The sequence below is a fragment of the Xiphophorus maculatus genome, chromosome 13 (assembly GCF_002775205.1).
Source record: "Xiphophorus maculatus strain JP 163 A chromosome 13, X_maculatus-5.0-male, whole genome shotgun sequence".
Taxonomy (NCBI): Eukaryota; Metazoa; Chordata; class Actinopteri; order Cyprinodontiformes; family Poeciliidae; genus Xiphophorus; species Xiphophorus maculatus.
In genome coordinates, this window is record NC_036455.1 from 6,239,947 (window position 1) to 6,252,882 (window position 12,936).

General features: G+C 40.3%; 1 protein-coding gene across 1 annotated transcript; it reads left to right on the plus strand.

Annotated features, from left to right (window-relative positions):
* The first annotated feature begins 282 nt into the window (after nucleotides 1–282).
* LOC111610434 lies at nucleotides 283–3,348 on the plus strand. The gene is made up of 2 exons (XM_023344655.1): nucleotides 283–1,615; nucleotides 2,510–3,348. The coding sequence occupies exons 1-2, from the start codon at nucleotides 587–589 to the stop codon at nucleotides 2,861–2,863; spliced, it is 1,383 nt and encodes a 460-aa protein (XP_023200423.1). The 5' UTR covers nucleotides 283–586; the 3' UTR covers nucleotides 2,864–3,348.
* Nucleotides 3,349–12,936: the final 9,588 nt, after the last annotated feature.

Here is a 12,936-nt window from a genome sequence, read left to right on the forward strand (position 1 = left end):
AAGATATTACTTCATTTGGAACTATCATTACTTTTATTTGTATTAAAATTTGATTTTAGTTCACTTTATATTTTTGGGGTTTATTTACAGAGTTTATTTGTAGGTTAATAATTGTTTAGTTTTTGTTGCTTTGTGTTTGTTATTTACTTTTGTAAGTTAGACATTAAGAACTGTGGGTCCATTTTCTGTAAGTATAGGGACTGGTATAGGACCAGCATGCACTGGGTTGGGCCTGTGGGTTTTGACCAGAGCAGGAGAGGAAACAATGAAAAGTAGTGATGGTGAGATGCAGCTTCATGAAGCCCTGAGGAACTCCATCCAATCATTCGACTCATGAGCCGATGCATCGCTTCTCGGCCTTTTGGCTCAGACAGCGGTCTCCTCCTTTGGGTGGTGATAGCGGTAGTCTTTGTGACTTGGCTGTTACCACTGATTTAGAGGTTCAGTAAATTTTGTCCCCGGTTAAGATATTGACCACTAAGTAGTGGAAAATATCTTTTACCTTTTATTTGTATTTATTGGTGTTTCTTAACTATTTATTGGTTTTAGTAAAGGTTTTAAACCTTTAACTGGTGGTGCCTCCACCATGGCGGCTAGCCATGCCGGCATGCAGAGGCACCACAGTGTTCGATTTTTATTTAGAGAAAAAGAAGACGAAAATAGAGTAACAAGATTGGACTTTTCCAGGAAGCTTATTCAACAGGTGCTGAAGTTTCGGCCAGATGACCTGAATTGTATCCTTACCCTGCCTTTCAATAAGGGATATGATGTAAGTTTTTGCTCTGCCGCACTTCTCAAGGATTTTTGGACACGGTTTGAAAATGCTAAGACCCAGTTTTCAGTATTTGACGTCGAGAAACTGACTGACAACTCCCTGAAAATGGTGATTGTCAGGATGTTCAATGAGACTGTCAGTGCTGAAGACATCTGTATGTGGCTGGGTAGATACTGCACTGTGAGAGGCCAGGCTATGAAGGTGCGGGATGTGGACGGCATCTGGAACTGTGCTTGGCGGGTTCCCATTAAACAATGGGAAGACCCCCAAGGCTTCCAGGGCCTGAAGCATCTCCCCTCAATGATAGTCCTGGGGGAGAACAGAGGCTACATTCACTATCAAGGCCAACCCAAACTGTGCCGGAAGTGCGGCGAGCATGGTCATCTGGCCGAAACTTGTGAGAAAGTTTTCTGTGGTAAATGTCGAGAAGTGGGACACACTTTTGATGAATGTACGAACGGGCGGAAATGTAATTTGTGTGGTGGACAGGATCATTTGTTCAGAGACTGTCCAAAGTCGTTCGCAAATAAATTGAAAAAAGGAAAAGAGACGCCAATGGAAACGGCTAATGAGCAAGTGGACGCAGCTGGGTCGGAAATTTCAAATCTCCCGCCAGGTCCTCTGATTGGAGGAGAGGAGGAGAGGGCGGGAAGCGGGGAGGGGAAGGAAGCCCCCCCCCAGACCGAAACATCCAGTGAGGGCGGGGAGATGCTAACCGAAGGCGGAGCTAGCTCGGACTCTGAGGAAGAACAGACGGACAGCAGCGATGATGCCCCCCTCCCCGACGCCCAGCTGGCCAAGAGGCCGGCATCTGAGTCACCTCCCGACCTTACCCCCAAGGTAGGGAAGAGAGGAAGGCTGGAGGAACTCTTCGGTTCTTTCGGAGAGGAATCCAGAGCCTTCCTCGCTGGCTCATCCAATGAGGTCTCGTTCCTAGACTTTGCTCACCAATCAACCCCGGAGGACCCAAACAAGGTAACGGCTTTAGAAAGACGGCCGACACCGAGAGCCCGAAGGGGGAATGGAGCTCCAACCCGACCTGCACCACCATGTGGGAAGGAAGAGCTCTGTTCACAGGACAGTCTCTGAACCCGCCTTGTTTTAATGGCCGCCCGTTTTTTAACATGGGTTTAAATTAGTATTATCTTGTTTTTAATCTTTCAAAATGTCGTACTTGATTTTAGCCATCATACTCATGACTCTCACCTTCTCAACCATCAATGTTAGAAGTGTGAAGTCGCAAGTTAGAGTCCAGAGTGTTTTATCCTTTTTAAGCTCCGTACAGTCAGATGTGTTTTTACTACAAGAATGTTCACTCCCGTTTTTAAAGAACTACACCCGGTGGCAGGACTTGTGGCCACGGCGTCTATATGGAGCGGCTCCAATGAAAATAAAAATGACGGCGTGGCCATTTTAATAAACAACCCGCACATCTTGGTGAAGGGGAGCACCGTGGTGAGAGAGGGACGAGCACTTTTAGCAAATCTGACTTTTAACGGACAGGATTTTAACCTCTTAAATATTTATGGCTTTAATGACAAACACGATAGGTATGACTTTTTAGACAGAAAGAGAAACAGAAAATTAAAAAATGATAAAAAGAGATTTTAGAACCCCAGTAGCTTTTAACCTTTCTCTTGCATATGCTTTTATTCGGAAATTTTTAGAACATTTTGGACTGGAAGGAGAGGAGAACAAGATTTTAACCATCGTTTTATCATTTCTGTTGTGCAGGACCGGGAACCAGTGACTCCAGTGCGCGGCCTCCTGTATGGAGACGCCTCCACCGTTTGGCGCAACGTGAGCCATCCCGTCCTTCCAAACAGACTCCAGGATGTCATGGATGGTGGCTCGTGGGATCCTGCCGGTCAGAGCCGTTATGCACTCCCGAGGCATGTCTGCAACGTCCATCTGCCCCCGACCCGGTTGTGGCGCGCCGGAGTCGGTGAGGCCCCTGCTGTGGGAGTGCAGCGCTGCTGTGGACCTGTGGGCGAAGGCCGGCTCCTTGCAATTCCCACACTTGCCAGCAAGGGAGGTCCTTCATGTACAGCTAGTGCTGTATGGGGTGAGCCAGCTGAAAATGACTAAAAAAGACTTCGCTGAGAGGTGGCTCACCCCAGCCACCATCAAAGACGCCATTTGGACCTCCAGAAACTTGCTGGTGAGCAGGCGCAGGCAGATGCCCCCCGTGGCTGTGATCCGGATGGCAGCAGCAAAAAGAGGAACACCAAGGGCTGCAGGTGGCGCGCCAAGGACACAGCCACAAAGAAGAATCGCCTGCGCCTCCGTGGACGAAGGAGCCGGCGCTCCACGAACAGAGGTCCAAGCAGCGGCGGCCTGGCTCTCCGGGTGAGGCAGGAGGGAAGGAGCTTCAGGGCGGGATCCCCTCTGAGCACCAGCGCTGTTTGGAAGGACGGGGCGGCTCCGGACTTGGGAGGGAGTCACCCCGGTCCTGCTCAACTTTTAACACACAGAGATTTTGTGTTTTATACTCTTGTTCTTAGCTTCTTTTAGTTTGAACTGATGATTTTGTAAGTTTTTAAAAGTTTCTGAATAACTGCAACAATGTAATGTTTTTTAAATGTTTATAGTAACAATAAAATTTTTTCGAAAGAAAAAAAAAAAATGAGCCGATGCACCGCGGTGCTTCATTTGCTCTACTGTGACATCAACTGGACAATATATGTAAAATAGGCAACGTGAAAACAACATGAAGCTTTACAATGAATAAACAAGTTTAAAATGTTTGTGATTCTGATACATAAATTCTGATTAATCTGGTTGTATGAAACAATGGCTGGATCTAAAAGAAAACTAGAAACAAATAGAAAAGAGGGTTGTGATTGGCTTGTTACTCGCTATGTCACCAGGGACAACGATTTATTACTAAAAAATAAAAACTTTAACTGCTCAGGTTTAGGTGAGTTCTCTGTCTTACCCGCTTCATTACTCAACACATCACTAATGTAAAGTTTGATCTTTGTTATTTGCTTGTCAAACTGAAAAAATAAACTATAAAAGCAATTTTCAAGTTTTTTGGACATTGAACTTCTTTTACCTTCGTACGAAGCATCACCTCAGTGCAGCAGTGGCTTGTTGACTGAACTTTTATAGGATGTTTGGTTTGACAAACAATCGCCACTACAATTTATTTATTACAAATTATTACATTTTACAGCTACTAACACACTATTATTGTTTCATGCTGTTTGCTTTACTAACCTTGCGCTGCATTGTTCACATTTCTCCTGTTTTCAAAAGTAAGTTTGATTAGTTAAAGGAGGAAAAGCCATAAAAGGTCATTTTATTTCTACATCAATAAGCCATTTTCACAGCGTAATTGTGATTCCTGCGTTCATTTACCGGTTAACAAAACATTTATACGGGAAAAGAACATTTACTAAAATGATCCTCATACAGAAAGGTGCAGACATTTAGACCTTAACCTGCATCCAAACGCTGCTGGTTCCTACCTATTCGGTGTAAGATTATCTGGGGCCTCCGGGAGAAATCCAGCAGTCTGCGATGATCATCCATCTCTTCCTCCGACTTGACGATGATTTCTTTAAACTCTGTGAATGTTTCTTCAGCAGCAGTTAACGGCTCGTTGATAAACTCGTTTAGAGAAACAGTCGAACATTCAACCAAACAGACCATGCGCCATTTTCTTTGTCTTCTTCTTCTTCTTTGGGATTTTATGACTGTCGTTCATTCATGTCATCGCATTACCGCCACCTTGTGGATCTTACGATCATCACATCTAAAGATTTCTCATACAGTGCCAGTTCTCTTTGAAAGACGTAAAATCTTTTCTTCCACTTTATCTAAATAAAACAAATACAATATTAGTATTCCAGTTTTCCACAAATCCAAAGTTAATATTGTCTTCTGATTCGTATCTCCTACATCCCGCAACATGTTTCACAGTTTCTTCACTCCACCAGATCAGAACCTTTCCTATAGTTTCCGTATATCCACAATGATCGCTGCTGCTTTGTTCGGAGTTACCGCTGGTTCCGCCCATCCTGTGGCTTATTGAGAGCCGATCAGCACCGGCTTGTTCATTTAACCCTCCTGTTATGTTCGTTTCTAGGGTACAGCAAAAATGTTCGTGGGTCAATTTAAACCGGGCAGTGTTTAATCATGCTATAGTGTCAGAAACCCAAAAAAATCCTCCAAAACATATTTATATCTGATTATTAACTCCAATACTAATAATTTCAATCAATATTTGTGCAATGGTGTTTTTTTATTTCTCAGCAATTAAGGATCAATAACACCAACCCACTCATTTACTCATTTGGACATAAAAAATGGAATTTACATTTTTTTTTATGTCCACTAAAAAAACCTAGACACAAAAAACTATAATTTCCTTGAAATTGATCTTTGGTGAAACATTTTATATTACACTTTTTTTTAATGGGTGGTCTTTATAATTGAATTTGAGACACACATACTGTTCTTAGTCAAATTGTCCCGCTGATTAAAATCAAGAGAAATGAGTCATGCAGAGAATATTTATGTTTTCCTCCACTTCTGCTGAGTGTCACTCAGTGTGGGTGGAGTTTATCCACGGGAACAGAAAAGATTCCCATCAAAAGTTGTGTGAATGTAGTGGTTATAAAACTGTTTTAGACAACCAAAAGGGAAAACAAGATCTAGTGATCTGCGATCGATTATTTTGGTCTTTCAAGTTCAGTGCTACAGACAGATACAGTAAAAGGTAGCCTAAGTTTAATGAAGTTTAAAAACAATGTATTTTTCTTTAATGTTACTTTTCCGGCTATGTTTGGTTATAATTCTTGAAAAGTTCAACCTTTTAGATTTTAAGTTATGAGGGTTTAATCATTCGGGTTTCGATTGGTTTTGTCTGATCGGATGTAGGGGAACGCGACGCTTCTGCTCCTCCATTACATCACTGGAGACGAAAGCAGTGACATCGTGTCCATGTTTTCATTATTCCCCTACTGATAGAGTTCTTACTCATAAGGGGCGTAACATGAACACCTGCTTTCTCGCAGTTTCCTAGTGAAGTAAAGAGAGTAGTGAGAAAGTGGGCTTGTGTGAGTGGGGGTGTGCAGGTATGTGTGTGGTGGGGTGTGTGTGTGTGTGTGTGTGTGTGTGTGTGTGTGTGTGTGTGTGTGTGTGTGTGTGGTGAAATATGGTTCATAGCTGCAAGGAAACATATAGAATTGGACATTTTTTAAAATCGTATTTTGCACTTTAACCTGACTGCCGGGTCAAATTGACCTGAACAGTACCTATGTAAAAGTAGACATAGGGGTTGGTACAAATGTGTAAAATGAATAGATTTTCAATTTATATGTAGAGTGCACCTATTAACACAAAAAGAAAAAGTTTCATGCAAAAAAAATACTTGCAACTATTAAAAAAAATAATTAAACTTTAAAACGGGTCAATTTGACCTGGAACTTAACAGGAGGGTTAAATGTGCGGTGCTGGTGGTCGAGTGTGAAGGACTTTTAACGGGTTTTTCTACTTGAATTTTCTACTGGTATTTTAATAATAGTTTGTATGTATTTCTTTGTTAGCTCTCAGGATTGAAGGTGGTGCGTTTGGCCCAGATGGTGGCGCCCCCTGTTGCTGTGGCTGTCCCGTGATCAACATAAATCGATGGAGGGAAATCCAACGAGTGTTTGTGACGTCACGGTGTTTGGTGATTCTTTGCTCGGTTCTTTGATTCTTTGCCAGGTGGCGTTGTTGGCAACAAACTAAATAATTGTGTATTTTTACCATCGATTGCCTCACTAATATTTATTTAGCTAATGTTAGCTTATACACTCTTTCTTCTGCACTAGATGGGTTAAATGCTATTACTCTCTTTAATACTGAAATTATTCAATATATGACCTTATACTTTACCTTTGCAAGCATTTCTATGAAATATTTAAAGTTTTAAGCAGGGATGTTGGTACTGATTTTAAATTATTCAGTTTAGCTGACAGGTTTGCACTGTTTAACTTTTTCCTGCTGCTTCTACTCATTTCATTTCAGCAAGTGTTCTGCAGTTGAACTCAAATGTTTCTACAATTTTCAGCATTAACATTCAGCACTAACATGACATTTTCACAGGAAAGGCAAATGTTCTACTTACTTTCTAAGACACTAATAATATAACTATGTGTGGAGGTTAAATTAGTTCCAGCATTAGAAACATGGTGATCTATAATAGAAAACAGCTGCAGCAGAACAGAGAAAAATACAACTAAGGCAAAAGACACAACAAGTTATTGAAGAAAATATTCAACCATATTTTCTACAATCAAGAAAAATCAATGCATGAAAACCAGGTTGTACCAGGTTAGGATTGGCTTTTTTACTTATCACTTGGCGGCTGGGATGTTTATGGACCTGTGAGGGGCTGCTTCCTTTTTCACGGTTGGTGCGTTGGCTTTTCTGTAGCATCCTTCCTACTGGTGGTGTAGTCGGCAAGTTGAGAGGCTTGTGTTTTTGGCTTATTTGTGTATGAAGTGGTGAAAGTGCTTGTGTTGGCTGGTGTTTGCATTTTGATTGGCCCCTTTTTTTGGGTCTGGTATCGTTTGCTGTCTGTCTGTCTTGGTGTTGGTATGGGCTGTGATTTATTGCTTTGCTAGCCTATCTGTGGCCACAGCCTGGTGCTGGGCTGGGATTCAGGGCTGTGGGTGGTATTCTTGTTCTGGATATTGCGCTGAGCTGGCTGGTCGGTCCATTTCTTGGGTTGGGGTTCTTTCAGTCAACCCGGTGCGCTGTATGTCTGCTGGATCTTCTTCATTGGGACTAGGTGAATCCTTAGGTTGGCAGGCTGGCTTTGTGACTTGGGATAGGGGTTTGGTTTGAATGATTCCTAAGCTGGTGGTCCTGGTTCTGGTTGGTTGTTGAATCTCTATGTATGAGAAATGCAAGTGGGTGTATGGCGTCCATTTTTGTTTTGTTTATTTTGACATTATATACATGGGTTTGAATGTCTGGGTGTACACATGAGAATGGGAACATGTGATCTTGTCTCTGTGTGCCTGGTCTGTCTGTCAGGTTTGGTCTCTGGCTCCCTCCTCTCTGTGATCACCTTTATATCAAGTTGGGTGAGAGGAGGGGGCCCCTATAAAACTTTTTTCTCACCTTTCTTTTCTCTCCCGATTTCTTCTCCGTCTCATTAGAATTTAATAAAATAAACCCAAAGCAGTTTCTAATAAAGTTTCATGTAATTATATCAGGGGGAAGCCATAATGGTCCACTTATGCAAGTCTTTAGGGCTTAACCTTGGTACTCGACAATGCTGAGTGTCACACTGTCAGACAGGAAAAGTTTAGTACAAAACACAACAAAAAGACAAAATGCAAGTGTTTAGTCAATGGTAAATGTATGTATAGCGATTTATCTAGTGCAGAGGATGCCAAAGTGCTTTACATGTTGATGATGGTAAGCTACATTGTAGCCCAGCTGCCCTAGGGCAGACTGACAGAAGCTGCTACACAATGGGCGCCATCGGACTTCTGACTAACAGCAGGCAAGGCAGGTTTGGTGCCTTGCTCAAGGACTCAACAACTGAAATGGATGTGGGAAGTTTGAACCGGCAACCCATCAGTTACAGGAACCACAGTGGCTACAACCAGTATAGCTGTAGTACCACCATCTACTGGGTTCAAGGATAAGGCACAACATACACTAAAGGAAAACTCAAAACTTTAAATGTTAAATGAAATGTTACACGTTTATTTCTTTCTAAAATATATATAAACATAAAAATAGTTTCAACATTAAAATACAGTAATCTAAATGCTGCAGCAGAACAGATTAAAATATTACAGCTAAAACAAGAGAAAAAAGCAAAATATTAAAAATAACTAGAAAATTCCTGAAGAAATTTAACCGGGGCCTGCCAAAGTGTGCCCGTCGGTTTGGACCCAGCGTTCTGATGCTAGAAATTAGCATCGATGCTAAAGAAAGCTGCAATCATATGAGGAGAATGACAAGAATGTTGACTAACATGTACTTGCACCATTCAGTATGATAAAGTAAGTGTATCAGCTAAAATTAGCAAAAATGCTAATGTTAGCATCATTGCTGTCACTAGCATGTGGGACATCACTAAGATGTTTTCTATAATGGTATTACTCCATTCAGTAGAAAAAACATGGCTAATAAGTCAAATAAATAGCTAATGGCTTATTTAAGCTAAAATGCTAATGCTAATGAACTGCCTTGCTGCGCAAGGCAGTTCCCTAACATGAGAGAAAAAGATAATGCAGAATAATATTATTGCACCGCCTGCGGCGGTGCACTAACCTCAGGGGCATGATGAGGCTTTTATTTTGAAATTTTTGTTAAGCTTAATCTCAAAGGTCCAAACTAATCCCATGTCTAATAGTCACTGGGTTAAATCAGTTATTTATTGCTCAAAAGAGCAATTACCTAATGTAAAATTTCTCAAGGCTTTTATTTTGAATTTTTTGTTAAGCTTCATTTCCAAGGTGCAAACTAATCCCATTTATAACAGTCATTGGGTTACATCAGTTATATAATGCTCAAAACACAAGTAGTTGATGTAAAAATATTAAAGGCTTTTATTTTGAAATTTTCAGTATGCTGCATTTTAAAGGGCCAAACTAAACCCATGTGTAATAGTCATTGGGTTAAATCAGTTATATAAAGCTCAAAAGAGCAATTATCTGATGTAAAAATTGTCAAGGCTTTTATTTTGAAATTTTTGTTAAGCTTCATTTCAAAGGGCCAAACTAATCCCATGTGTATCAGTGCTTTGAATAAAAAAGTCACATAAAGCCAAAAAGAGCAAATACCTGATGTAAAAATTGTCAAGGCTTTTATTTTGAAATTTTCATTAATCGAAATTTTAATTGCCACACTAAATCCATGAACATATCTTTCCCTACATGCTGTCAATAGCATGTGGGATATCATTAGAATGTTGTCTGTAATTGACTTACTCCACTCAGTATATTAAACATGGCTAATAAGTAAGAAAATAGCTAATAGCTTATTTAAGGTAAAAGGCTAATGCTAATGAACTGCCTTGCGCAGCAAGGCAGTTCCCTAACCTGAGAGAAAAATATAATGCATGCTAATATTATTGCACCGCCTATGGCGGTGCATTAACCTGACGGGGATATTGAGGCTTTTATTTTGAAAAAATACATAAGCTTCATATTAAATGATCACACTAATTAAAATGTCTAACAATGTTTGGGTTAAATCCGTTATTTACTGGCCAAAACAGCCAATAGTTCTAAATGGCAGCTCAGCCCTCTGTTTTAACTGAGTATTGATTAGAACTACAGTGATGCGTATTTGTAGTCCTAACCAGCAGCCAATCCCCTCCTGTGTTCCATTGCTATGGTTATCAATCCTCTGCTAACTGTCATGTGTGTGTGACACAGAAAGGTGGAGAAAAAATTCTATCTTTGTGAGACACCCCATTGGTTTATATGGAAAAAGCAGTCCGAACAACTCCTTGCCGTTCAGGAACCGAGAGACGTATTGGAAAACCGTTTGAAGCATATGAGAGGGCTATTTGTCGTCTCCCATAGTACCGCAATTCATATTTGTAGCTCACTCACAGTAATTGCAGTGATGAGACAAAAATGGTGCATGCAGAGCACAGAAATCTTTCAGAAATACATGGAAGTGAATCTGGGAGAGCGTCAGTTACCCTGGCGCATGATTTCGCTCTGAAGCACCTTGACAGAAAACCGTAAGCCCTAGAGAAATTTCGAAAACATTTTACCGGAGCAGGCATGCGTATCGATGTCATGACCGAGTTTGATACCAATTGGGCGATATTTGTGGGCGTGAGGGCGATTTGAAAATCATTTTGGGGTCAAAAATTCTCTTCATTTCTCACTCTAAAAAAGCGGCAGTTGGTGTCAGTTAGGCTCTGCGTTTCGGCAGTTGGAAATTTGGCTCGTTTGACGCTTTTTATGTCGCCATCGTAAGTCCGATTCCTTATAAAAATAATAGCTCCCTTCTCGGCATCGAGCCGCACATTTTGATACCACTTTTGTGGGGGTGCACGCAGCGGTACGAGCCGCATTAACGGTGATGGAAGAAAAACTAGAAAATTCCTGAAGAAATTTAACCGGGGCCTGCCAAAGTGTGCCCATCGGTTTGGACCCAGCGTTCTGATGCTAGAAATTAGCATCAATGGTAAAGAAAGCTGCAACGTAATCAATAGCATGTGGAGATTGACAAGAATGTTTACTAACATGGACTTGCACCATTCAGTATGATAAAGTAAGTGTATCAGCTAAAATTAACAAAAATGCTAATGTTAGCGTGATTGCTGTCAGTAGCATGTGGGACATCACTAGGATGTTTTCTATAATGGACTTACTCCATTCAGTATACTAAACATGGCTAAAAAGTAAAATAAATAGCTAATAGCTTATTAAAGCTAAAATGCTAATGCTAATGAACTGCCTTGCTAACCTCAGAGAAAAAGATAATGCAGAATAATATTATTGCACCGCCTGCGGCGGTGCACTAACCGCAGGGGCATGTTGAGGCTTTTATTTTGAAATTTTTGTTAAGCTTAATTTCAAAGGTCCAAACTAATCCCATGTCTAATAGTCATTGGGTTAACTCAGTTATATAATGCTCAAGAGCAATTACGTAATGTAAAATTTCTCAAGGCTTTTATTTTGAAATTTTTGTTAAGCTTCATTTCAAAGTGCCAAACTAATCCCATGTGTAACAATTGCTGGGTTAAATCAGTTATATAGTGCTCAAAAGAGCAATTATCTGATGTAAAAATTGTCAAGGCTTTTATTTTGAAATTTTTGTTAAGCTTAATTTTAAATTGCCACACTAATCCCATGTGTAACAGTGCTTTGGATAAAAAAGTCACATAAAGCCAAAAAGAGCAATTATCTGATGTAAAAATATTCAAGGCTTTTATTTTGAAATTTTCAGTATGCTTCATTTCAAAGAGCTAAACTAATATCATGTGTAACAATGGTTGGGTAAAATCAGTTATACAAAGCCCAAAACACAAGTAGTTCTAAAGGCCAGCTCAGTCCTCCTCTGTAGTAACTGACAGTTCCTCCATGTTTGTAGTTCTGACATTCAGCTCAGACCTCTTTTGTAGGCACTCAGTGTCCGCCATGTTGTAGTTCTAACCTTCAGTCATTGTAGTTCTAAAGAGCAGTTCAGAGAGGCAGACTAAATTCTATGTCTATTTTGAGTCTAACTGACACTGTTTTGTGTCAGTTAGACTTTTGTTTTGAGTTAAATTTGGCTCATTTTTTGTTAATTATGTCGCCACAGTTACTCGAAATGCCAACAAAAGTAATAGCTCCCCTCACGGGATTGAGCCTCACGTTTTGATATATATATTGTGAGGGGGCATGCAGCGGTACGAGCCGCATTAACGGTAGTAGGAAGCGGCAGTTATTTTGAGGTGTAGAACAATAGGTGCCTGCCCATAGCAATGCATAGGGATTACATCCCTATGCATTGCTATGGGCAGGCCCCAATAAATAAAGATATAAATAAAGAGACATTCTATTGGGTGTAGAATAATAGGTGCCTGCCATGCAATGCATGGAGGCAGTACTGACTTCAGTACTGCTCTCCTTATGCATTGCTATGGGCAGGCCCCAATTACATGTACTTTGTGCAATCAATGCAGAAAAATTAGTTTGCGGTGAATTTTGCATTTCTTTAAAGTACAAATGATTTTTTTTTTTTTGAATAGATTTTAATTAGGTAGAGTAAAACTGGTTAACATAATTTGAAAGAAATGAAATCAGATTCAATCTCATTTTACATTAAACACAAAATTAACACAAATACTGTTTTGTAGATTTTTTTTTAAAACACTCAACCATTATATACATTCTATTGTTGATTTAAAAAACTACAAAAATAAACCCCACTCACTCTCTATGGTACAGAATAATACAAATCAATCCCTCAAGTCCAATCATGTGAGAATGTTCTGGAAGGGAGTCCATGTCCGGTCAGACTCTGTTAATGCATGAAATAGTCAGTGGCCCCCAAGCCTCTTCATCTATCAGCATCAGTACTGGCACTCCTCAGGGCTGTGTGCTGAGCCCTCTGCTCTTCACGTTGTACACAGACAACATACAGTTTGACATAAACAGTAAGTTAATACAATAACATACAGTTTATCATTATTGTTTTTT

What these genes read in the sequence shown, in the direction of transcription:
- LOC111610434 (XM_023344655.1), top strand. Translation starts at nt 587, where the DNA reads ATGGCGGCTAGCCATGCCGGCATGCAGAGGCACCACAGTGTTCGATTT. An exon ending in CTCCCGACCTTACCCCCAAG is followed by an intron (nt 1,616 to 2,509) that starts GTAGGGAAGAGA and finishes TCTGTTGTGCAG; the next exon opens with GACCGGGAACCAGTGACTCC.